This window comes from Corythoichthys intestinalis, chromosome 14 (genome assembly GCF_030265065.1).
Source record: "Corythoichthys intestinalis isolate RoL2023-P3 chromosome 14, ASM3026506v1, whole genome shotgun sequence".
NCBI classification, from domain to species: Eukaryota; Metazoa; Chordata; class Actinopteri; order Syngnathiformes; family Syngnathidae; genus Corythoichthys; species Corythoichthys intestinalis.
In genome coordinates, this window is record NC_080408.1 from 35,822,983 (window position 1) to 35,848,798 (window position 25,816).

The 25,816-nt window shown below is 38.9% G+C and overlaps 2 protein-coding genes across 5 annotated transcripts; one reads left to right on the forward strand and one right to left on the reverse strand.

Annotated features, from left to right (window-relative positions):
- Positions 1-376: 376 nt before the first annotated feature.
- On the reverse strand, positions 377-16,153 carry ss18 (SS18 subunit of BAF chromatin remodeling complex). 4 transcript variants are annotated; one of them, XM_057857484.1, is made up of 11 exons: positions 15,941-16,153; positions 15,486-15,562; positions 15,332-15,416; positions 13,683-13,839; positions 11,811-12,041; positions 11,567-11,737; positions 11,213-11,290; positions 8,246-8,368; positions 3,100-3,230; positions 2,712-2,775; positions 377-1,107 (listed from the first exon to the last, which is right to left on the reverse strand). In XM_057857484.1, exons 1-10 carry the CDS (start codon positions 16,007-16,009, stop codon positions 2,758-2,760), a joined length of 1,140 nt encoding a protein of 379 aa, XP_057713467.1. In that variant the 5' UTR covers positions 16,010-16,153; the 3' UTR covers positions 377-1,107; positions 2,712-2,757. The 4 variants fall into 4 exon arrangements, 3 of the variants coding, with proteins under 3 accessions (XP_057713467.1, XP_057713466.1, XP_057713468.1); XR_009066966.1 differs by having other exon boundaries at positions 2,712-3,230; XM_057857483.1 differs by lacking the exon at positions 2,712-2,775 and having other exon boundaries at positions 15,941-16,152.
- Positions 16,154-16,684: 531 nt separating this feature from the next.
- On the forward strand, positions 16,685-24,882 carry psma8 (proteasome 20S subunit alpha 8). The gene is made up of 7 exons (XM_057857486.1): positions 16,685-16,922; positions 17,572-17,698; positions 17,817-17,941; positions 18,404-18,526; positions 18,819-18,938; positions 24,338-24,400; positions 24,483-24,882. Exons 1-7 carry the CDS (start codon positions 16,821-16,823, stop codon positions 24,576-24,578), a joined length of 756 nt encoding a protein of 251 aa, XP_057713469.1. The 5' UTR covers positions 16,685-16,820; the 3' UTR covers positions 24,579-24,882.
- Positions 24,883-25,816: the final 934 nt, after the last annotated feature.

Consider the following 25,816-nt stretch of genomic DNA (forward strand, 5'->3'; position numbering starts at 1 on the left):
TATTCTTGCAACATGCTCCAAACATGACGACTCCACATATTTTTACTTGATTGTAGAAAATGTTTTGCATCATAACTTTAAAATTTTGTAACAGTTATTTTCTTCAATGTGACATTTTTAAAAACCGTTTCACCCCTCGCGACATAAAACCTCTTACTCATACGTTAACCTTAATTCATAATGGTGTCTTAGGTTTCTCATGAAATTTCATTTTTTGTTTTCAGTGTAGCCTTTATACTCTTTTGTACAAGATTGATACACTTTTAAAGGTTTACTACTTGGGCCTTGTCATCATAATGGTAGAGTAAAACATTTTTGGCCAACACGTCTCTGTCATATTGTGGTTTAAAAAAACATTAAAAAAAAAAAAAAAGTCTTCCTTTTCTTTTTCACCCCTAAAGTTGGCACAGTTCATTTAGTACAGTAAAAGTGTTTTACAAATTAACACGTTCTAGTGGTAAGTTTGCTGTCCTTCTAGAAATTACAATTTGAGGAACGCAATTGTGACTGAACAGTTCAGTTCATCACAACAACATCCCGAATGACAAAAAAAAAAAAAAAAAAAACACTGACACTTACACATCTTAGTACTAGCTTTCAATTTCTTATACAAAGTCATCTGTTTCTTAAAAAAAAAAAAAAAAAAAAAAAAATAGAATTTTTTACATCACATACATCGAGACATGTACCTGTATGGGCAAGTATAGCAGGAAGTTTGCTATCTAAACTCTACACCGTGCCCCTCCTCTCTTTACACATACATTTTATCCGCTACTGCTATTACTGCTTCTTATTATTAACAGGGAGCTGAAGCATGAACCACAGTAGAACCACTTTTGAACAGTCTGCCAAAAAAAAAAACCAAAATGATGTCATACAGTCGACTGAATGCTAAAGGATAAGGCAGCTCCCACTTTAAGGCACTGCCGCTTTGAGACGTACTGGACCTCAAGGGGGCAGGGGGGGGGGGGGTCACTTGAAATGACATGTTTATGGTTACAAGCCCAAAAAAGTGGAGGAGAATGTTTTGTTTGTTTGTTTGTGCTGCTGTGACTCTCATATCATCTGTGTGGGTGTTTTTCATTGCTGGTAATTTCCATACTGGCCCTGTGTGAGGGGATGGGGAAGAAAAGTGACAGGACTCATGTTACTTGATTGTTTAAAGACAATTCAATAATACACCTCAGCTATTTATAAACATCTGCGGCTTCTATGATAAGAGTGCAGTGCACGCCATGACGTATAACTGCACTCGCCTGTATCGACCAGCAGATGGGAGTAGATCCTCACAAGTGGTGAGCTCTAAATACTACAGGAGGCACTGGAAGTCTTTAACGGAACTCTTTGGTTTGACTGGAGCAGTGTTTCTCAAAGTGTACGCCACGAGCTAATAGTGGTCCCCAAGAAACCAAAAGGGATCATGGAGTACACTGGAACATGTTAAGCATAGTTAACTGTTAAATAATTGGAAAAGAAACACACACATGACTAACTACTAACAGTAGTAAGACATGTGCTTTAATAGTAGAAGAGAATTAGGCCCACAACGGAGAGTCCTACTACTTTTATTTATTTTTAAACAGAAAAAAAAAAAAAAAAAAGGTAAATTATGACATTTTTTAACTGGTTTGAGTTTTTTTTTAAATATATATGATCAAAAAAAATTTTTTTTTTTTTTTTAAATAAGTTTTTAATTTTTTTCTATATCTGTTAAATGGACAATGTTTACATGTTTTGTATTTTACAGAGAAAAATTGCTTCTTGTTTGAAAAGCCATACCATTACAGTGATAGTAATAAGAAATAAAAAGTTAATTTTCTAGGTCACAATGCATTTAAGTACATTTTTCACGAAATGTGCAATTTTTCAAAGGAACAATTTTGTATTTTAAAAAAAAAATGGCACAATGTTAGCGGAATAGTTTCCATACTTTTTTTTAAACCACACAAAAGGCACTTTATTTCTAACAAAAATGTACACTTTAGCAAAAGGGACACAAGAAACGTGTTTTTAGTGGGGAGGATCATATTTCTGAGCCATACTCATCATGCCTTTTTTTTTTTTTTTTAATTTAATTTAAAAGACATTTCAAAATAATAATCTCTGATATGAATCCAATTTTCTAGTATCATAACATGTGTCTTTCCAGAGTGGGTCTAATTCTCATCTATAGGTGAGTAGTAGTATATATAGTATACTGTTGGATTACTATACAGGCTTATTGCTCATTTATTCCCGGTGTGCAGGTTGTCCAAACTTTTTTTGTATTAAGTGAACGAGTTTGAGAAACACTGCACTCGAGGATGCTACTTTATAGTGAGAATGATTCAGGGCAAGGGAGTAGTAGCTAATGTTATATCTAAACAGGGGTCGAAGTATGTTTAATTTAAAACCATGACTTTAATCCGAAGTATAACACCAATTTTCAATACACTGATTAGGTAAAGACACATAAGCAGAATGTTTTTGTTGTTGTTTTTTCCGCTTTGCTCAGCATGCTGTGTTTCTGGACCTCATTTGATTATAAATTCGACCCCTGGCAAATCAACAGTGTTAAAAAGGATTAAGAAATGGCAATCTTTTAACCTTACAAAGGAAGAGGAGAAGAAAATAAAGGAAAGAAAAGAGAAAGAAAACATAAAATGCAATATTGAGGCTAGGTGCTCAAAACATCTAGATTGGACATTGAGGTCTTCACAGCAACCATTTACCTTTGCTTCTTATAGAGCTAGTCAGGGGGTTCAAATCCCCGGGCCTTTATTTCCTCATGTGCCCCTGAATATTCAAAGATAAAGATATCAAAGTGTAGCTCTGGTCCCCATCATGAGACCACAGGATATTACAGGGCAAGAAGAACCACGGCAGTCTGCAGCAAACTTAAAGAAGAAGCCCTCATATTTTCCCTGAAGAGGGCATGCTACATTAACCACAATACACAACCGAGATTAAAACGGGAATGGCAATAGCGACATACATCAAGTAAGCCCAAATACGTTCAGAGCATGCAAAAAATACACAGCAAGTCAAAAATGAGGGACAAACTATAGCTGTATTAACTATATAAAATCTAGCTGCTCACATTGCTGGGCCCATACTCACCTGGTCATAGCCGTAAGGGCGCTGCTGCTGGCCCTGCGGGGGACCTGGCTGAGGGGGGCGATAGCCACCGTACTGCTGTCCCTGCCCCTGGGGATAGTTGGGGTACTGTCCAGGGGCATTCTGGGAAGGACCTAAAAGAGATTTGTGTCTGGTTAAAAGAACGTACGAATGGTGAAACCAAGTCTTAAGTCCAGACTGCCTTCCTCAACCCTTTAACACCGGACGTGTCGGCGGCGACACGTTTTCGCATATCATCTATGAAGCCTCGTCACACTGTAATTACATCACCCACGTGCCGCTGGTTGGTTTCATTTGAAAGTTGAGGTCCATGCCCATTTTCACTTAAAGCACAAACTTCATAATTATATAGACGGGTGACAGTCCCAGACACTGCACCACGTCTTTAAGTAGGGTGCCGGCCCACCTCACAACAGCCTGGGCTCCTGGCAGGGAGAGCAATTCTCAAACACACTCTGCGATCTAATGCCAGATTTAGGTTGAAACAGGATGAAACTTAAGCCTACAAGCAGGCACAAGTGTCTCAAGAGTGATTTTGTCGAGGATTCACGATAATTATTATATTTTTCGCACCATGCATGCATTTTGAACCGTGAATACAATGGGAAAAATTGCTGCTACGGCCGCCATATTGGATTTCTCACTAGCGTTACACTTGGAAATATTTACGTAAAATGAATGATAACTGCCAAGGTTTTTTTTTTTTTTTTTTTTTTTAAACCAAGAATCTTGTAGGAAAGCCCATTGTGTGTGTGTGTGCGCTTTAGTTTAATTGTTGTGATGCTGGTCCTTTAAGAAGAGCGAAGCTCGCTAGAATAACTCTCTCCTCCCTTCGCAGCAGTGTATTTCGTTCCTCAAGCTATCGTCATGTTTACTTACCATCCGAAAGTTGTGTGTAAATGAGAGAAGTATAGCGTTGACGTATGCCTTAACAATATAAAATATAAAGACGTTTGGTTGATGGCAGTTCCTCAGCTAATAATCCGTTGCATCCGCTAGCCTCGGCGAGCTAACCGCTAGCCGCCCTGTGCTTATTGCTAACGCTAATTGTTGGCCCCTTTGAATACATTGTTGAGGCTAAAAGTTTTTATGTTTCCAATTCACTTGTCAATCTAGGTTGTTGTTCTAATTTCCTGCTTATTGTCCATGATGAGCAATGATATGCATTACGTGAGCGGTATATTTCATTTATATTTAATGTTGATCATGTTAATTTAGGTAGATATGTTTATACAGTATATGTGCGAATGTATTATATAACTGACATTTGCATATGGTTCTACTGTATTGTAGAAAACCATACACACACCCATCCTCATCATTCTCTTTGGTAAACCAAAAATAAATCATGAAAAACCTCTTTGAATATCTGACGGATTCAAACATCATAGAGTCACCGGCTTTATTCCACGCACCCATAGAGAGATCCCAATCCGAATTCGGTCTTTTTCAATCTAGACTGTTTTACGTTCATATCTATTAAAATTCAGGGATTTAAGAATTTATTCATAATTTTTTTCAACTTAAAAAGCTCTTTGTTTTGCTACTTCGAAGTATTTACGTAAAATGGATGATAACTGCCCGGATTTTTGCTTTTAACCACCATGGGGAATGGACAATGCCCTGCAGGGACATCATTCTCCGCAAGTTTCCCGGGGTCAAGTATGTGTTCATGGAATGCCAACTCTGAGCCGACGGAGCATTCTTTTGGCAAGCACCGCCATATGTGCGCACCAATTACTGGACCAATTACTGGTCAGCAATAGGCCGGCCCAGCACCTACACTTGATAAAGCTCGTCGGGTTCTTCCCCGGGGACGTGCAGACCGTCCTGGACCACATCAAGTTAGAGGAGAAAGAGGATGAGATCTTGGCCAAGCTTGCCAGGAAGCTGGCCGACGATCTGCCGGACCCGCCGATGAACGATGGCTACCTGGCCAGGAAGGTCAAGGCCAAGCAGGAGCTTGCCCAGCAGGAGAACATGGAGATTGCCATGGAGCTTGAGAGGGGTGACCCGCCCTCCGTGATGTTCGACGTCCCGGTCGAGCCGGTGGACGGGAGAGAGCTGGAGACGGGGACAGCTGGGCTGTCCTCAAGCGGCCATCTCTCCCCATGACCCATAGTGACATCAGAATTCAATAAATAATAAGTTGTGATTGTATATAGAATTTATCATTTATTTGAGTATCATTTATAAGTGATTCTGCATGCTTTCCTCAAGTATTACGTTGTGATAATTGATGTAAAAATTTAGTCATTTATAAGCTCTTGAAAACTTTAAGTTGCTATTTTGGGCAAAAACTTATATATGTTAAATATAGCTATTGATCCTGAAAATACAGGTGATTATCTCTGCATTTGGTGATTTTTGTGCATCTAGTGTAAAATCTGAGAATTTTATAGCCATGTTAGGTTTAGTTATACTGATATGAAAAATAATGAATCAGGATTTTATTAGGGAAAAACTTTTTTTTTTTTTATGCCGCTGCTCATGGAGACTCATATACAATATGCCTAAGGTATGTGCCTTCTTTGGTTTTAGATCGGTAGCAGCTTTGGTTTTGAAAATATTTGAATTTTAAGTTGTTGTTTTTAAATAGGCCCCCTATGAATTGGCCCCGCGCCCCATCAATATATTATGAAGTCTATGCTTGAAGTCAATTGACCAAGTAAAACAGGAGATAATGTAATTTGAGTTTTACAGTTTTATTTATTGATAGTTTTATTTATTTCGTTAAATAAAAGTTAAAACGCAGCATGGACCTTTTATTCATTTTGGGTCCAAAATGTTGAGGCATTGTGACACTGGCCAGCCTGTACTCCTCTTGAATTCCTTGATAGCCGCAAGATTTGTTGTATCCCGCACCGATTTAAAGCACGCTGTGCTGCATTTAACAAAGGAACCTCCTCCATGTTTCACTGCAGATTGTTTTTGACTTTTTAAAGTTTCATATTTTGTGTCTGTAAACAAGTAGCTCTATGTTCCTTGCCAAAAAGCTTCAGTTTCCTTTCATCTGGTCAAAGCACATTCTTCCATAAGCTTTGTGGCGGTGTGCAGGTTTAAAAGCACTACAAGGGGAAATACGGTAACTTTCTGCTTCATTTTGAATTTTAGTATTATAGAAAAAAAGAGAGACTGGCTTAATGAGCAAAGTTGGTCAAACTCTAGGGAATTCCTTTTTAACCATTAATTGGATGCAATGAAAAGGTGATGGATGACAACCAAAGGACAGCGCGATATCAGACTAGATTATGCCTTGAGCAATTCAGGACATTAGTTCCCTTATGGAGGGAGACATCAAATAGGTTATGTTGGTTAATCTGTGTGGGACTAAGCAAAGCCTTACTTGGGCCCAATTCAAATGAGGCCCACGCAGTATCATTAGGTGTGCATAATGCCTAAAGTTGTTAGGAATATTCAAGAAGGGGTTTCGCTAAAGAGGAGCCTCTCTGTGTGTGCGTGCAATTGTGTGGCAGATGGATCTCACCTCACAAGCTTTGCCTCGCTGCAAGCTCATTACTAACTTGAGCTTTGGCCCACACTCAGGTTGAGAGATGAAAAGTTCCAGAGGAAAATGGGATGATGAGAAGCGAAAGACAGAGAGACACTCCCTTAAAAATAAGTCATTTTAAGTCTCTCTGTAAGTTTATCATCAAGAATTATTTCTTCTAAACTTACCTTACCTAATAAAAGATAACTAATGAATGCAGGATGTATTGCAGGAAAAAAATTAAAGGAACAGATTATAGAAAATTGATTTTCAATTGACTTTTAGTAAAAAGTTGTTAAAAAAAATAGAAACAAACTCCTTCTGATATTGAGACGTCATTAGCAGTGTAGCAAGTCGATGTTAGACGTGCTGTATTCATCATTCTTTATGATCAAAGTATGTGAGACGTGTAATACGTCAGTTAAGATTTTTTTTTTTTTAATTTACGTCTCTTTTAATGTAACACACTGTGGATTATGTGAACAAATGTTCAATTATTCATCAGTGATTACGCAAGGCACATTACTGATGACAAACTTCTATTTTAGCAAATAGCCGCTAGGGGCATTTATTCTCTCAACTGCAGTTTGGAGGGGTTGAATTTATTGAATAGGATGTGACAATGCTATTGTTTTTTTTTTTTTTTTTTTTTTTTTTTTTTTAAATCCTACCGGCTGATACGAAAAAAATCAAATTAAAACTGGGTTATTTCATCTAAGATGCAGCCGCACCTCACTCCTGCACTGGTATTTCCTTTCGTCCTCTGATTGGTTAAATGGAGTTACACTTGTATTGCGCCTCAGGCACTTCTGGAGTTATTATTTTCTATTTGTCTGATTCAATAAACATGATTAAGGCATTTCAATGAAGTTCAGTGTTTGCATTATTCAATTTTTTACAACCATTTTTACACTTCTACTGCAAATGAATATCGGCTCCAAAAATGGTTATCAGTCCCTCTAACTTGTAAAAATCGGTATTGGTCCAGAAAAACCCATATCGGTCAATGTCTAGTAAGGTCATCTTTGGGTGCTTTCACATTAGCATTGTTTGATCCTTTTTAAACGAACCAGTTCTTTTTCTCTAATTGTCCGCTTCGTTTTGTAAATGTGAGCGCGTATCCGAACTCTAGTTCAGACCAACAAACGAACTATGGTCAGCTCAAAAATCTTGGGTCTCGGTCAGCTTTATGGTACATTACGTGCAGCTCCACGCTCCCTCCCCTCTCAGGAGGGAGGCGTTTCCTCTTCTAAATTTGTCCAATCAATGAGTGCTCCTTTCGTCCACATTACGCTACTTGGTAAGCTCGGTTTGCGCAGTATAAATACTGAACCTTTTCAACAAGTCATTTTCTAGTGTTGTTGCGAGGTAGCTCTCCAACCGGACCTTGGTCCTCTTGGTCTAATGTGAAAGTGCCCTTCACTACTGCACAGGGAAGTAGTTAAACAGACCGTTTATGAAAGTGGGTCCTGAAAAAGTTTAAAATGGCGCAGTTAAGTACCCTTTAATTTTGTCTCAGAACAAATCTAAATAATTACTATTATATTTCATACAATGTAAAACAGGATTGGATATGGACGTTACACTGAGAGAGTAACAGGGATATGGAACATAACAAAAAATGGTATTAAAACTCACCATAGCCCTGCTGTTGCGGTGGGTAGCCCTGTTGACCCGGGTACTGCTGCTGAGGGGGGTACCCCTGTTGCTGTGGGGGACCTTGCTGATAGGCCTCTTGCTGTTGGCCGTACTGGGCATTACCTTAAAAGGGCAACGCCAATGGATGTGAGCAAGGGTTCAATATACCCATCTGATACAATGCATGACAACAGTACAGAAAATTTTTGAGCAGTTTTACATACGCGCAGTCTGTGTCCTGGAAGATATTAACAAGCATTCATTTTACAGTTTTCTCAAGTACTGTAACTGTAGCCATTGGCTCTTATATACTGCCCTAAATAACCATACAATAATTATGTTTATTATTTGATTAAGTAATGAACACGGCAGTTCACCCATCAAAATGTAATAAAATTCAATACGGCACACACGAAGCAGTGCAGCTGAACACAGCTAATCTGAACAATTAAAAAAAAAAAAAGGTTGGCAACTCATATACACACCAATACATATGCAGTACATACAAATAAAAAACCAAGTGTAACGTAAATATTGTGTTATAGAGGAAAAAAACGCTTCGAGTTGCCACATACGGCAATTCCTACACTATTATTTTTCAGGGGAACCACAAACAACATGAGCTGATTGTTAAAGAAGAAAGTGATCGCTTTGACCAATCTAATGACATTGTAAAAATACAAAGAAAGCAAACGGGCGAGAAATAAAGCAAGGTGTGGATTTTGAGTCTCTTAGCTCCAATTAACTCACTGGCTGCCATTGATGGCAAATGATCAACTAAAGCTACTTTAAACATGAGCTGTTTTACATTGACCCTACACAGTAATTCATTAAATTGCCACATTCAATACTGAAACTAAGGAAACAGGGCAACAAGCTTCCCACTGTTCTAACGGCTTTAACATTTTTCATAAATGAACTCATTTGCTGTCATTGACAGTAGCCACGTTTACATGCTGACTTTTATTCATACCGATTCAAATCATTCCGAATGGAAATTTCACATCAGCTGTTTACATGTCACTTCATCTATTCCGATCCAGCGTTTACATGTGACTGCCTTTATTCCGAAAGGACGTTTGACAACTGCCGTCTGACATGCGCATATTAATCAAAACAAAGCGTCACGTTGCAAAACATGGAGATCGATTGTCAGATCAGCTGCTGTTTTAACTTTTCGAGTGGAAACAAAACTTCAGAATGATACGCCGTTCATTTAAAAAGTTGTGTGGGTGCGCTGTGCGTGTGCTTGGAAGCCATGTTGCAAGTGACGTTACTTACGTCACCGAGTGACGTCACCACGTCAGTACGGAGCATGCGCAGAAAGAACGCAACCAGACACCATTCCGCTTCCCTGTTTACATGATATAATTTTACTTCTAATCGGTTTGGGAAAAGGAATATTCAACCCCTGTGAATCGGAATGAAATTCCATTCGGTTTGGGCCTGTTCATTCCGAATGAGGTGTTTATATGGAACACATTTATTCGGTTTGAACAAATATTCCGATTGTAATTGGAATATTTGGCTCCATGTAAACGTGGCAACTGGTGGACAGCCATTTCTTTTTGACTGGGAAGGGCTGGCCACGATCAATTGCTGCCAGTCCCTCCCAGTCAAAAAGGAATTTGACGTCTGCTGGTGTCAATGGAACGGAAACCTCATCATTAGCCACGTTTACATGCTGACTTTTATTCATACCGATTCAAATCATTCCGAATGGAAATTTCACATCAGCTGTTTACATGTCACTTCATCTATTCCGATCCAGCGTTTACATGTGACTGCCTTTATTCCGAAAGGACGTTTGACAACTGCCGTCTGACATGCGCAGATTAATCAAAACAAAGCGTCACGTTGCAAAACATGGAGATCGATCGTCAGATCAGTTGCTGTTTTAACTTTTCGAGTGGAAACAAAACTTCAGAATGATAAGCCGTTCATTTAAAAAGTTGTGTGGGTGCACTGTGCGTGTGCTTGAAAGCCATGTTGCAAGTGACGTTACTTACGTCACCAAGTGACATCACCACGTCAATACGGAGCATGTGCAGAAAGAACGCAACCAGACACCATTCTGCTTCCCTGTTTACATGATATAATTTTACTTCTAATCGGTTTGGGAAAAGGAATATTCCACCCCTGTGAATCGGAATGAAATTCCATTCGGTTTGGGCCTGTTCATTCCAAATGAGGTGTTTATATGGAACACATTTATTCGGTTTGAACAAATATTCCGATTGTAATTGGAATATTTGGCTCCATGTAAACGTGGCAATTCAGTACCAGCCATCCTAATTAAAATTGAATTGATGTCTATCGCTGTCAATGGCAGCGAATGAGTTGTTTACGGCACGCAAGTATTTGGCCCACAGAGACTCTAGGCTTCAATTTTTAAACAGAGGTTCATATAAAATTATGAAAAGTTACATTCTACATATGGTTTGTATTTGTACTTACTTTAAATATAAAAATATTTTGCTACTTGATGGCGGAACTGTGTCGAGCAACAATACATCAACACCAAATTGATGTTAATAAGAAAAATATTGCTGTCCTTCTTTCCAAAGGAGAACATCAAATGTTATGTATGAAAGATTCATAGTAACAGAGAAAGAGAGCTGTTAGCAAAGAGGGAAACATACAAAGTAAATGTTATTTAAATAAGGAAAATAAAAGAGTTAAGGCTGCTAGAGTATCCAAGTGGATGCTGTTGTCCTTCACAAGCATAAAGCAAGCTTGGCAGAAAACATCTGATTAAGAAATGGGCTACAGATTCTTTGGGAATGGGTAATACCATTTGCAAGTAATGGTGTCATTTAGGTCACTTTTCCCCCCAACAGAATAATCAAGAAACTGATATAAGTGTGTGGGGGGCGGGGTTAAATCACAGTCTCTTTGCATCATTTGTGTGGTAACACAAGTGCTGGGCTGATATGCTCCACAGGTGACTGGAGGGAGTTCTCCTACCTTCTGAGGCTCCCTGTCCTGCGTGACTGTACTGGTCCCCATAGTAGTCTTCCTGCCCTGGGTACTGCTGAGGGGGTCCTACATACACATACACAACATACACACAAGTAGATTCAAGGTGTTGTTGGACCAGATGTGTGAGGATGAGGACGGAAGGCTTTGGCTTTCGGACCACTATTCTGTAAATTTATTGCATCCTGGATAATGAAGATGTTTGTGGGCGACCCGTGTGGAGATGGTGGGAGAGAACCAAGAGTAAGAAGTGTAGAAAAGTGGGTTAAGGTAAGGGAGGAGGAAGATTCACACTCACAGCTTAACACACATACACACACGCGCACACATATTCTGGAATACCTTGCTGAGGCGGTCTATACGGGGGCATCGGCCTCTGCCCCATGACATGATTGCCCTGGTTAACCTGGCCCATCATGCCCATTGGGTTCTGCTGGCCTTGGTAGTGCTGCCCACCACTGCCTGGAGGCATGTTATACTGCTGGGAGGGAGGCTGCTGGTGCATCATGGGGCCTAAACAGATAGATTGGAAAACTTGAGACCGCTGTGAGGGATTAACATGGAGCTCACAAATGAGCGCATTTACCTTGACTGGGCTGCATGTTCATATTGGGTCGCGGTCCGTAGTTGCCCATGGGCTGACCCTGCGTCATGTTCATCTGGCTTTGTGCCGGCATTCCCTGCGACGAAGGGACAGCATGGTTGTAGCCGCCCATCGAGCCGTGGCTGCTTGGAGGCATGTTCATAGAGCCGGCAGGCATGTTAGGGGGCTGGTTAGGACCTGGACCGGGGCCCTGCATAGGCATGTGATTGGGCCCTAGGGATAAACAACATTTACAAAACATTCAATATGACAGCCTTTGAAATTCTTCACAGTGTATTGTATTTTATACGTTGAATTTTCTATAAATGTGGTGGGTTGTAATTTCAGATTGCAGTGCATCTATTGATCTTCTATAGAATTTTACCTCAATGGGTTAACTGGCAAATGGAAGCAGATCAATCCTTGCATGACAAAAAACATCACTTTTTAGGGAAAGAAATCGTGTGTACATTGAGCAATATACTGAATCGTCAAAGAGACAAAACTATTTTCAACAGTTAAGATTAATCCTTTTTTTTAAACTAACAGATCCAAGTGAATAAGAGTACAGATTTGTGAAGAAATAGCAAATTCACCAAATTAGGACATAGGAAGTTTCAGCCTGAAGTCACAACAGCCTAAACTTTTGCATTGTTAAAATTGTTTGAACCCATATGGAATTATAAGACACACAAATGAACAGTAGGCAAACACGCACAAATGGATCAAAGAAAACAGTCTTCTTGCTACAGTAATTACAAGTCTGTTAACTTTACACACAAGCGATATTCAGGTTGCATTAAGACCCAAATTGGAAATTTTCCACCTTTAACTGACTTGAGGGTGAGATCATTTCATGATGTTCTGAACAGCTGAAGTAAGATGGAAAATTATGTTTTTAAATCATATCCGGGCCACACATTTATGTGGCCTTAAATATGACAAACAAAAGGTTGATTCTTCAGAACATGACTGACTGAACATGATCGATGTCAATGAGTCAAACCTGTGGTCTGAATGCAGCAATAGAGTCACACGTACACAGGTAATTTTACAGGCCTGTCAAAGGCACCACTCAAGCTCAAGTAGTTCTTGTTTTCCTTCTTGCTCTTCTTGTGGAATCTTACTCCGTCATTTGTGAACCGATCTTCTTTAAACATTGTAGCTATGCAGCAAGGGCTACTATCTGTTAGGGTTGAATGATATCGGAAAAGATTGACATTGTGACTTTTTGGGGTTTTGCGATATTAAAACTAGAATAATTATCACCATATGACTTGAATAGATCTGTTTTGGAAGACTGGCTGACTCACTCAGATGAACCATTTATTCCAGGCTAAGGTGGTTCATCTGTGAATGATGAAGATTGCTGTATATAAAAGGGATCGAGGAGGTCATGTCTCTGCACACGTGCTGCTTTTAAGAAGCAAAAAAAAAAAAAAAAAAAAACAATTGCACGTCTTGCGATGGGACCATTGCGCATGCGCACATTGCCATGGCGATATTCAAACGATATCTTGTGCAGGCCTACTATCTATTGATTGTTTTGTATCCGATCTGATAAATTAGATGTGGACTTATTCGTGTCCGTATGGTATCTATGACTAGAACCATGTATTTCTATTTTTTTTTTTTTTTTTTAACGCAAACAAGCCTAGAATAACACTGTACGGTATGTTAAAGCAAGGTTAGATGAATGAATGCAGATAATGGAGAGAGAAAGTTGAAGTCCAAGACAAACAGGTGACATCACTCTTCAGGAGAGCAACCTCCCTCGCAGGTCTGTGCTGTTGCTAGGCAACCAAAGGGAGAAGGACCAAAGGGGAATGGGGGGAAAAAAACAACAGAAGCAAGATGGAGAGAAAGGCTTCTTACCAGGCATCTGTCCATTCATCTGGTTCTGCATGTGAGGGGCCGGGGGACCGCAGCCAACCATACCCTCCGAGGGCATGTTATGACCGTGACTTGGCTGAGGTGGACCTCCGCTTTGGTTCATCCCACCAGGACCCATTGACATGTTTTGAGTGGGTGGCTGCAGATGCACACACACACACAATAATAACATTAAATAAAACAAAAAAAAGACAATTAACCCATTGCCTGCCATTGACAACAATAGACATCCAATTCATATACACTGGGAGGAAAGGCCGTGTATGCTTATCTTTCAGTGAAACTGACGGTACTAGGCGTCTAAATCATTTTGACTGCGAGGGGCAAATACACAAATGGATTTGACATTCAGCGCCGTCATTGGCAGCTGATGAGGTTAGAATCATCAATTAGGAGCTCCTAGGAAAAATGGGAACGCCACACAAAACCTCAAAACTGTAAAACAGACATACATGTTTTGTTTAGGGACCAGATTGTCTTTGCAATAGTACTGTGCATTTTTTGGGCCACCGTAATGGCCGTCACTTTCTGTTCTTTTTATTTTCTGCATAAATACTTACTGTAAAGTATAACACATTTTTACGCCTACGGAGGTGCCATGAACTAAATTTAATACGCAAGTCCCAATGCGCCATAGTCTTTGTTTTTAATCAAAATGATAGACTTGCAAAAATCTGCTTAGAATGGTTTAAACCAATAAACGTTGTACCCATTTTCTGTCAAATCGGTCAGTAAAATGTATCACCCAAAAAAAAAAACACAAAACCCAACAATAATTAAATACATTACATTATTTGAACACTAACCAATCGAACACCCTTAATTGGTACCCTCTCTAAATTTTGAGCACCCAAAATGAGCTGTATAAAAAAGGGTTGTGAGTAGTGCTGCAACGATTAATCGATTAACTCGAGTATTCGATAACAAAAAAAGATTCGAGTTATATTTTGCTGCTTCGAGGATTCGTTTAATTTAAGTGGCGTTGTAATGGTTTATTTTGAAAGTGTTTGCATTTAGTTTTATTGATTTGGATGGATACACTGCCTTCTAGTCTGCCTCATTTCACATGGCTGAATCCAAGTGCTCCCTGTTAAGACCAACATAAGCTAAGTTTTTGTTTGAGCTAATGTTTTTTTTTTTTTTTTTTTTTTTTTTTTTAAATACATTCATAATTTAGTTTATAGGTATATTTAGCCTGTTTTTGTGGGACTATGTGTCTGAACCATTTGTTAAGAGCACTGTAAAAAAAAAAAAAAAAAAGTTTATAGCATTTAAACTAGCGGACTTTTGCTATATAAGTTAGCCAATTGTTCTTTTGTTATAGATCCTCATTTATTATACCGTTTGAGGCTCAGCTCAGGTAATTTAATTTTCCATGTTCCTTATCCGATTACTCGATTATTCGAACTAATGGTTCATCGATTAATCGACTACTAAAATAATCGATAGCTGCAGCCCTAGTTGTGAGTTTAACATCACTCACTTACATGTGATTATTGCTTACTTTATCATTAAATAATAACAAATAAGGAACAATAATCAGCTCGTAATGACAACATGATTCATATAAACACAGATGAGTGAAGTTATCATCGTAATTCTAACATCCCTAAACAACTATGGATACTTACTGCTGGGAGGAGAGACTGCATGTTCTGATTTGAGTCTGCTATTGTGGCCAGGTACACTAAATTTCTGTGCAGTATTTGTTGATACCTGTGAAACACATAGTTATCAGTAACCCTCCATTTAAAAAGGTGTCAATAACAATAGCACACTACTCACTGTGAACATTCTGTTGTTTTGCCCTTGCTCTGGAAGTCCATAATGCTCTGAATCAAGTGATTATTTTCATCAAGTAGCTGCAATAACAAGCAGACATGTAACGCATCTCCATTGAGATATAGATTTGAACACAATACTTAATGAATGATTTGATTGTGGTGATAAAAGGGGCGTTTAATGCTAACAAAGAAGCGGTTGGCTAGCTTGCTAAAACCAGCTAACATTATACTGAGGCCGCAGCTCAGTTGGGGAAAACAAGTCTAAATAAACTTGGAAGTGATTCATCGTTCGCACATGGCAGGTTCGTATTCACCGCGCAGGGGATTAGCATCGTTGTACCCAATCCTTCTATACGCAGTCGGACTCGGATGGACTACGTCGTTTAGCATTAGCGGCTAAACAGCGTCTCAAAACGCAAGCCTCCATTCTGCGACACATTCAAAAGAAGGAATTACCTTTTGTATTCCGGCGGGAGTAATATCACCCTTCCCACGCTGTCTGTGAGGTGCGAACGCCACCGACATGGTGATAATTGAGGTCAATTAAATAACCGAGATCATAAAAAGCTAAAAATCGCGCGCTCACTTGGTAAATCTGTACAACTCCGTTGTAACAGTTTAGAATAGGACGCGATGTTGGAATGCACTCGTCCAGTTTAGGGGGGTGGTTGAAATTCAAACAAATGTTTAAAAAGAAATAAAAAGTCGTAAACACAAATACGATTTCAGTGATGTTTTATAAAATGCTATAAATGGTACAAATTCGAATATAAATGTTACCTTGTTTGAAGTACGTATCTGTTTATAGAACTAAACTCTTTCGACCCCTATATTGCGTGTAATGAAACAGTCCAAAAGCCACAGGAAATGGACATCTGAATAGATGGATTAAACAAAAACAAACGTGGCATTTAAACGATCTTTCCTGTTATCGGTGACAACTAAGCCACATATCTTAATATGTTTTTCCATTATTCTATATTTTACGCTTTTTCTTAATTCATAATTACCAAATATCCGTTAACTCAAATATTCACTACTGTGGACGAGCCATTAAATTAATTACTAATGTAATTATACAAAACATGCCTATTTACGAAATACATAAATTGAATGTCAAAATGTTTTATCCATTCTTTTATCGTTACGAAAGTTTAACCCCTCCTTTAACGTTTGCGAGGTTAACTCTCAAGTACTTCCGAGTTCAGAGTTCATCAGCATGCGCAGTCCTCAACAAGCGGCAGCGTTCGATTGAATAGCTTGCGACTAAAAAACTAGCTGAATCATTTGAATTCAAAAGTGTCCCTTTTTGTGATTGTACGCGTCTTGCGAGGCTATGGCGGCAAGATACGACAGAGCTATCACAGTCTTCTCCCCGGACGGCCATCTTTTCCAAGTGGAGTACGCGCAAGAAGCTGTAAAGAAAGGCTCCACAGCGGTCAGTTGAAAAAAGAAATGAAACTAAAGCTAAAGGAAACGCTAGCTAGTTTGCTTGTAGCTCGCGGTCACTTGTAACACTGGTGAAAAGCGAAATTTTTATCATCCCTGCTACGAGTGTTGTAATATAGGTGTTAAGTCTTTTGTTTTGGGGCATACGTTCTTTACGTGCGTTTTTACATGAGAAATAATATGTTCTATGGTTTAGCATCTTGTCGCTGTGTCATGCTCAGGAAGGTTTCAGTTTTCAATTTAGGATTAATTTGACAAACTGCAGAAAACTTCGAAAGCACGGTTATTGATTGTGTATATCTATATAATTTTAATACAGTACTCTATTTTAGTGCATCCGGATTCTGATTCACTTTTTGATGCATTGATATTCCCTTTTGGAATTGGGGGAATTCAGTATTTTCCTCCATCAAAATTTAAGAAAAATAAATGTAACATTCCCCCCCAAAATAAAAACCTAATGGAGCACACAAGCATAAATATTTACTGCCTTTTCTAGGTTTTTTGTTGTTGCATTTGGTTTGGGGGTTTGGAATGCTAACACTTCTGCTAATAATATCTGCAATGATGACTTGCTTTTGCTGAAGTAGTCAACAAAACAACTCCCTGCATTTTCTTGTATTTATATGTGTTTACAGGTGGGTATCAGGGGCAAAGACATAGTCGTCCTCGGAGTTGAGAAGAAATCGGTAGCCAAGTTGCAAGAGGAGAGAACCGTCCGCAAGATATGTGCCCTGGATGAGCATGTCTGCATGGCATTTGCAGGTGAACCATCTAAATAAATAAATAAATAAATAAAATCTAAATAATAGTTGCACACTTGTGTTAAAAATATGATTCGTCTTTTGTTCTGTTGCTGATTTCTCTACTCTGATGTTTGCAGGACTGACAGCAGACGCTCGAATAGTGATTAACAGAGCGCGTGTTGAGTGCCAGAGCCACCGGTTGACTGTGGAAGATCCTGTCACTGTGGAATACATCACACGTTACATAGCCACACTGAAACAGGTGTGCCTTAGGTTATTTCCTCTCGGTTCATGTTATTGTACTTGCAGTTGAACCTCTAAATGTCTTATACTTTGGAAGCTGGCCGGCACAGAGCTCGATTGCACGAGCATCAAATCACTTGGTCTTTCTTTCGCTTTTTGGGGACACCTAGTCCAAAAGAATAGGCTTTAAGAGTAGAATAAATACAAAGAGAAGAACGAGAAGGTCCGCGGAAAGTTATGTAAAGTTATTGGTTAGAAATGCACTTGCTTTCTTGGTGCCCTAATGCGGCCTTGCCCCAATTAGCGCTGATTGTGAAGTGAATAGATAGGAAGTAACCCGGTGCCTATTTGTTTGACTTTTAAGGTTCAACTTTATATAAAAGATATTTGAATCAGGATTGTCTCCTGTGGTCAAATGTGTTCTTTTGTTTGTGTGATTACGACCATGTTTTTTAAAGTTTTTTTTCTCCATACATTTTAGCGTTACACTCAAAGCAACGGTCGAAGGCCGTTCGGCATTTCTGCCCTGATTGTCGGCTTCGACTATGATGGAACTCCCAGGCTGTACCAGACTGACCCGTCAGGGACCTACCATGCTTGGAAGGTGAGTAACTTTGATGTGTTCAATTTCTGTGACCTGACTTTGTCTCACACAGCGAAGGATCAATTCCTGCTCAATGGCAGTTTGATTGTGGGTGCAAATGGTTTTTGACTGGCGACCAGTTTAGGATGTAGTTTGCCTTTTGCCCATGGTCAGCTCGGATAGGCTCCAGAAACTTGCAACCCTGACAAGGATAAGGGGTGTTGAAAGTGGACGGATGGATAATTTCTGTGCCACATATTTGAATGCTGCTGAGCAATGTTTAGTAAGTGTATCATTGTCCCTACCCTATCAGGCGAACGCAATTGGTCGGAGTGCTAAAACGGTGAGAGAGTTTCTGGAGAAGAACTACACAGACGAAGCCATCGCTGGAGACAATGAAGCGATCAAGTTAGCAATCAAAGCGTTGCTTGAGGTGGGTTTAATGTGTTCATGGAAAAAAAATGTTCGTTACGTTGTTCATGTACAGTACACTTTGTTTACTTAACAACTGATTAGATTAGAACCCTTAGATTTTTTTCTTTTTTAATTATGTAAGACAAGTTTATTTACACAGCTCTAAATCATCAAAAACATCTCAAAGGGTTTCATAAACCGAATTAACATTAAAGTATTAAATATTATCGTATTAATTAGAGCTGGGAATCTTTGGGCACCTAACGATTCGATTACGATTCAGAGGCTCCGATTCGATTATAAAACGATTATTGATGCACCCCCTCCTTTTTTAAAATTTTTTAAAAAATGTTTTGTGCATTAGTTCCAAAATTGTTCAAAAATACTCTCAGGCTAAACCAAACTACTATTTCAGTATCAAGTTAACATATAGCAGTAAAAAAATATACAAAAATAACAGTAAATAAAAAACTCCAGTACCCATTCTGTATCAGCAGCTTTAAACTACATTCAATTAATTTAATGTTGTGAATCAACCGTTAAAGTTGTTAAAATTGCTCCCGTTATTCCATAATTTCCCTTTTGTCTACTTTCGACATGTGAAAGTTTTAAAACTATTTTAAAGATAGATTCAAGTCAATATTTTACCGATTTAGGAGTATTTTAGATAAAAAGTTAATTAGGTTTGCTTGGAAGGTTCGCTACAACAGCCTTGCAGGGAAGTGTACTGCTTTAAGATGGCGGCCGTTTACTAACGCCCACATCTAGCTTTTTGTAGATGTGCTGCTAACGCTACCAAATCTATAATGCATCTAGTCCTATATAAATTATATCTACCGTAACATTATGTGGATGTACTTTGTAGCAGCTTTTCGGCAGCAGTCAGGTATGTTGTTGTGTTTTTTTATCTCGTGGCATGAGTTGAGCTAGAGCCGTGAGTTGAGCATTGGCATTAGCCGAGGGGCCGGGTAATGAGAAGCATGATGTTTAGCTACTCTCGCTCTGTTCCTCATTGTCCCGAAGACCGCGCGGCGCGCTGAGTGTGTTGTACTTCCGCTTTACTTGGCATATTTCAATAATCGGAATTTGGATGTTTGAGAATCGTTCTCGAATCTTCCACGGCCGAATCGCGAATAATCTACGAATCGGAAATTTTGCACACCTCTAGTATTTAATAATGTTATATCAACGTATTTTCAGTAATTTAAGTAGTATAACTAGGAACGCATGGAGATTGTTTCTTTTTATCACCCTTGTGTTATTTTAAACCTTCAAGAATGCAATACACACATACCGAATTTTAACATCGTGGCCATTTTTTCTTAATTTAAGATGTCTTACGTGATTAAATAAGTAAATCTTTTCTTGTACCAAAACGATGTCATACTCACAATTAGGGCTGCAGCTATCAATTATTTTAGGAGTCGATTAATCGATGAACTAGTTCGAATATTCGAGTAATCGGATAGCGGACATGAAAAACTAAAATTCCTGAGCTGAGCCTAAAGATTTTTTTTTTTTTTTTTTTAATAAACAATGCTCTTAACAAATGGTTCCGACACATTTTCCCACAAAAACAGCTAAATATACCAATAAACTACATTATGGATGCATTAAAAGAAACATTAGCTCAAACAAAAACTTTGCTTATGTTGGTCTTAACAGGGAGCAGCTGGATTCAGCAATGTGAAATGATCAATAAAACTAAGGCAAACACTTTCAAAATAAACCATTACAACGCCACTTTAGTTAAACGAATACTCGAAGCAGCAAAATTTAATTCAAATCTTTTTTTCTAATCGAATACTCGAGTTACATCGATTAATCGTAGCAGCACTACTCACAATCATATCTCAAATGATAACACTGAAGGATATAGGGTCGCAATTTTCTTAATAGAAAAGAAAACACTGGATTTAAAGTACATTGGGTTTAAAAAATATGTGTGTATATATATATATATATATATATATATATATATATATATATACGGCGGAAAACACTCAGGTGACATGAAGTTCCGCCCTTAAGCCTGAATTATGGTCCTGCGTTGCGGTGACGGCGAAGTGACTATGGTGTCAAAGAGCATTCGATAGTTCTGCGGTGAGGGAACACGTTGCTCTCTAATTCACCATCAAGCCACTAGAGGGGTGTGGTGTTGTGTTTGTACGGTTTTGGGGCAAGCTTGTCGACTTCCTCTAGTTTAACAGAGAAAAATAATAAACAATGCAAGATGGAACGCTTGAATGTGGATCTTCAGCTCATCAACATTGATTAAATGGTGATCATACAAATGTTGAGGCGCATGCGACGCAGAAGGCTGTTTCGAGGCGGTCTGTCTGATTTTTGATGACACACAAAGTTCTAGCCTCGGGTGAAAACCAGCAACCTGTGGCAGCTAGCTTCAGACTGGCGTCGAGCACTGCGTCCAGCGTTTTGTCTGAGGTCTGCAAAGCCCTCCAGCCCGATTTGTTTGCCGTGTCCTAAAACCAGCCAGTGGGAAGCCATAGCAGGCGGCTATGGAACTTCCCAAACTGCGTTGGAAGCCTTGATGTTAACGTTATTATAAAAGAACCAAGGCACTCTGAATCAGTGATGATGTATCGAGTGTGAACTGTCTGTTGTCATATACTTGAAGTGTGACACGTAAATAAGTCACAGACTGACAGCAAACATATGTACACAATCAATGATGACGTGCACCAACCAAAAATACGACATAAGTGATAAAAAGCTTGCAGTATTTGGCCGACTGGGCCACTACTTCGTGTGGCCATTCGATACCGAACACACACGTACTTGTCTCTGTGGTTCTTCCATTTTTTTATTCAATCGCTGGCTGACCTCCATCCCCGTATTTTCAGCAATCTCCTCCCACGAATTGCTTGCCATTTGACAATCTTCATAATGCCTTGACGAGTCATTGTAGAAGTTGTCGTACTTGCTCTTCGTTGATACTCTCGTCGGCTTGGTCCATTTTTGTGTAGAAAAATCATGTTTGACAATGGCGGTGATTTCGCGCTGAACTGGTCCGCTCAGGCTGTTGTATCCAATCCCAGTCCATTTCCACCCCGAAGCGAAGTCGGAAAATTGAGAAGGAACAAGAGAGTCTATGTCGGAGGGTCATAAACCGGGTCTTACTTGACGGCGCAGGTCTGAAGCCGTAGCATAACTTCGCCTTTAGACCCCCAATTTGGCCAAATTTCAAAATTGTGCTACATTCATGTGTGATACATCATTGGAATGCTTAAAATCTAAATTTTTGGGGGGAAGAAAAATTTTGAACAGGAGGGCATTTAAAAATAATAATAATAATAATAATAAACAGCGAAACCCTAACTGTAGGTGAGACCATAATTAAAGACGCCATGATTTTAATGAGATATTATCGCATACTTACCTTGTTTCGATTAAAAAACTCCATGTAGCATGTATCACAAAGTGTCAAGACACAGCTGTAAATGGCCACAGCCGGATTTTTGGGAGATTTTATGGGTGAAACATGGTAATATAAAAAGGGTCGCGATGCAGAAATCACAGACATCAAGGAGTGGTCGAGATTTTTCTTCGTCAAACCGATTCCAGAAAGGGCCAAGTGGGTGCAGGTTTGCTTTCCGACCAGTGAAGAGGACACCTTTTTTACCAATTAGATCTGTTACATGTGTAATCAGTTTAACTTTTTCAGGTGCTACTTGTTTCAGCAGGAGGTTCATTGGTGAAACTCTCTGCGCGTTATTGGTTGGAACAAAATCCAGCACCCACTTGGCTCTTTCTGGAATCGGTTTGACACCTGTGATCCAAAATATTGGGAAAAATGCAACAGTAACAAAAAAAAAATACGATTAAGCGATATGTATGAGGTAGATATTTTCCGACACTATTTTTTTCATTGTGACGTTTAAAAGTTTAAAATATGCGAGTGAATTATTTTTTTAAGTCCTTTTTAAAAAACAAACAAACAAACAAACAAACAAAAAAAACGAAATATTAGACATCAATTAATGACTCTAAGCTAAGAACGACAGACATTTCGAATCATAAATATAATCAGCTAGCTTCTTTTTATGGCTGGGTTGAAACAAGAGCAGATGCGCGGTGTCTGTAAACGGGGGTCTCCAGGGTAAAACGGGCAAATTAAAAAAGGTTCGGGGGCTTAATGCGCCATGAAACTGATATGGCAACATATAGACGTATTGTGCCATCAAACACAACAATTCTTTTGTCTTAAATACAGCAGTTTATTTCAAAGAGGGGTGCAAGATGCGAAACTGCTTTTTCAGCCTTGTCTGTGTTTCCGCCACATAGAAGTATAGTGAAATATGAAAGAAACAGGCATGGCTGCAATGGTGATTTTAAGTTTTTGTTTGTTTGTTTGTTTGTTTTTTAATTGATGTGGCTAGTTGTGGGTATATAGTAACAACATAGTAAGCACAAAGTAGGTAAGCTGTGGGGAAAAATAAAACTCGACATGATAGAGGAAAAACTGAGATCAGATTTAGATTCCACACAAAAATATCAGTTAAAAACAACAGTCACAAATATTTTTTTGCAAATTTAAATGGTAAAAAGTAAATTAAAAGGAGTTTGGGGGGAAAATTGGCTTAGTTCTTAGCATATCTGGTAACTATATTTTGGTTGAGTACTTTTGTATTGGTGAACTGTTTTTGGATTATGCAAACACTTAATATTCAACATGGTCAACATTTATAAATGTGGTGCCTCCAACCATTGTAAATGAATCGGTAAGGAAATAATTACTCTGAGCACACTCTGCACCATGGGATAATAGCTCTGAATAATCTTTATGAGATATCTAAAAATAAGCCCTTGATGAATTTGACTGGTCTGGCGCTGATCTACTGGAAGCTTAAAAAAACTTTACTTACACACAACCGCCTGCAGATAGCGATGGAACATTTTAAATAAATATGAGCCCAGCCTTGATCGAGAGTACATAATGAGAAGTTTACCATAGTAACGGCTACATTTTGTGAACCTAAATATGTTTTATTGTTGATTACTAAAGAACTGAAAAGTAGGGTTGGGCATCGTTTGAAATTGAACGATTCCTGATTCCGATTCTTTTAAGAGGTGGGGTCAAAAAAAATATGCAAGGTCCAAAAAATTGCGTAGTTTATATTAAAGTCTTAACTTCTCGACGTTTTTTGAAATTAAATGAACTTTTCACCGGGCTAATTATAACTTGTATATAAATGTCAGTCTTTAAACTCGAGCAATTTTTTTCCGCTCGGCGGTCCGGGCATCGAAACAAGGAATCAAAATTTAAAAATTCGAACGATTCCATGAGCATCGGAGTGTTAGAACCAGTTCCCATCGATGCTCGATGCCCAACCCTACTGAAATGGGTACAAGCAACCTTCCCTTGGGTGAAGGACTATTCTCTTTTTCCTCTCACAGGTGGTCCAGTCAGGAGGAAAAAATATTGAGCTGGCTGTTATCAGACGGAATCAACCACTGAAGGTGATTTTCATTCTTTTTGCTTCACTTTCACATTCAATTACTGTTCGGTGTCACTCATAATGAGCTGTTTGGCTGTTATCAGATCCTGGAGTCCAAGGAGATCGAGACTCTGGTGGCTGAGATTGAAAAGGAAAAAGAGGAAGAGGCTGAAAAGAAAAAGCAGAAAAAGTCCACTTGATTTTTAAACATTTTTTTGTTAATTGCACTTGGATTTGGAAGTAGCCTTTTTGGGAGGGTAAGGGGGGCTGATAACTCATCATATATTTCATTATAAAGAGATGAATCCTAACTTGAGATACTGCACCAGATGTATTATACCTCCAGCTGTTTAAGTATGTAAATATAATCACTCATACATACATGCAGCACTCAAGTTTGGTTTCACATAAGGACACTTTTCTATCGTTCATCAAAGACTTCTGATGGTGACGAATATAACATGTTCAAAACAAATCAGAATTGTAATTGGGAACAACTCTCAATAAAAGATCCTTGTTTATGAAGTCTCACTGCCTTTCATGTCATGGCACAGAAGAGAAACCCCACATATAGCTTGATGGTTTTATGAGCCCACAAGTTTCAAATGAATGATTATTGTTCAGAACCCTATAACATTTATAGATATTACAACTTTATTTTCATACATAATCTTCCAATATTTGTTTCATGGTTTAGAAAAACTTTTGAGTCACAATCTTTCTCCAAGTGTATTAAAAATGAAAAGTAAATTAAACCACAATTTATACCTGCTATAATTTAGATTACTTCAAAAGGAGTGGTTCATAATAACTATATACTGTAGGTGCTCTTGTAATGATTACTACAGGATGTGTCAGCTAGAACCAAAAACTATTACGATTATTGTTTTCCTTTTATTGATTGCACTGTTGTGGAAGATACTTTTTTCCCATTAAGAGAACTGCAGTTTAACACTACTGGCAGCAGTATTTCATCAGCAGCTACAAAAGGTAGCGTTTTCCATTTAATCAAAGTTTTGTAACATGTAGCTGTAGTCCTTTACCTTCCCTCTGTCATTTTAAAACAAATTAGTGGAGCATGAAAGCAGTATCTAAAGGTAGCCTAACTAGACCCCTCCACCATTTTTTCTTAGTCTCCGCTACCCCTTTTACCTTAAATTCGCTTATCAAGCAAGCGCTGCTGAGAATTCTCAACGACACAATTATGGCTGGAGGTGTGGAAGGGCTGCTTAATGGGATCCTGGCCTCAGACCCCAATGGGAACTTTCAGGGACTTTAATCTGGGAGCCCCTTTGAAAAAAGTTGTGCACTGCTGTGCTGAGGGGCCCCGGGGGGCTTCCCTCTGACTCTCCACCAAAGACATAATGGTGAATGGTTAAAATCCTTCATTTAGAGTCATCTCCCCGAGCCAGGATTTCCTGAGTGGTTGCACTGGCTG

What these genes read in the sequence shown, in the direction of transcription:
- ss18 (XM_057857483.1), bottom strand. Translation starts at nt 16,009, where the DNA reads ATGTCGGTGGCGTTCGCACCTCACAGACAGCGTGGGAAGGGTGATATT. An exon ending in GTATAGACCGCCTCAGCAAG is followed by an intron (nt 11,291 to 11,566) that starts GTATTCCAGAAT and finishes ATGTGTATGTAG; the next exon opens with GACCCCCTCAGCAGTACCCA. An exon ending in GCCCTTACGGCTATGACCAG is followed by an intron (nt 1,108 to 3,099) that starts GTGAGTATGGGC and finishes CCCCTCACACAG; the next exon opens with GGCCAGTATGGAAATTACCA.
- psma8 (XM_057857486.1), top strand. Translation starts at nt 16,821, where the DNA reads ATGGCGGCAAGATACGACAGAGCTATCACAGTCTTCTCCCCGGACGGC. An exon ending in TGTCTGCATGGCATTTGCAG is followed by an intron (nt 17,699 to 17,816) that starts GTGAACCATCTA and finishes TGATGTTTGCAG; the next exon opens with GACTGACAGCAGACGCTCGA. An exon ending in ACATAGCCACACTGAAACAG is followed by an intron (nt 17,942 to 18,403) that starts GTGTGCCTTAGG and finishes CATACATTTTAG; the next exon opens with CGTTACACTCAAAGCAACGG.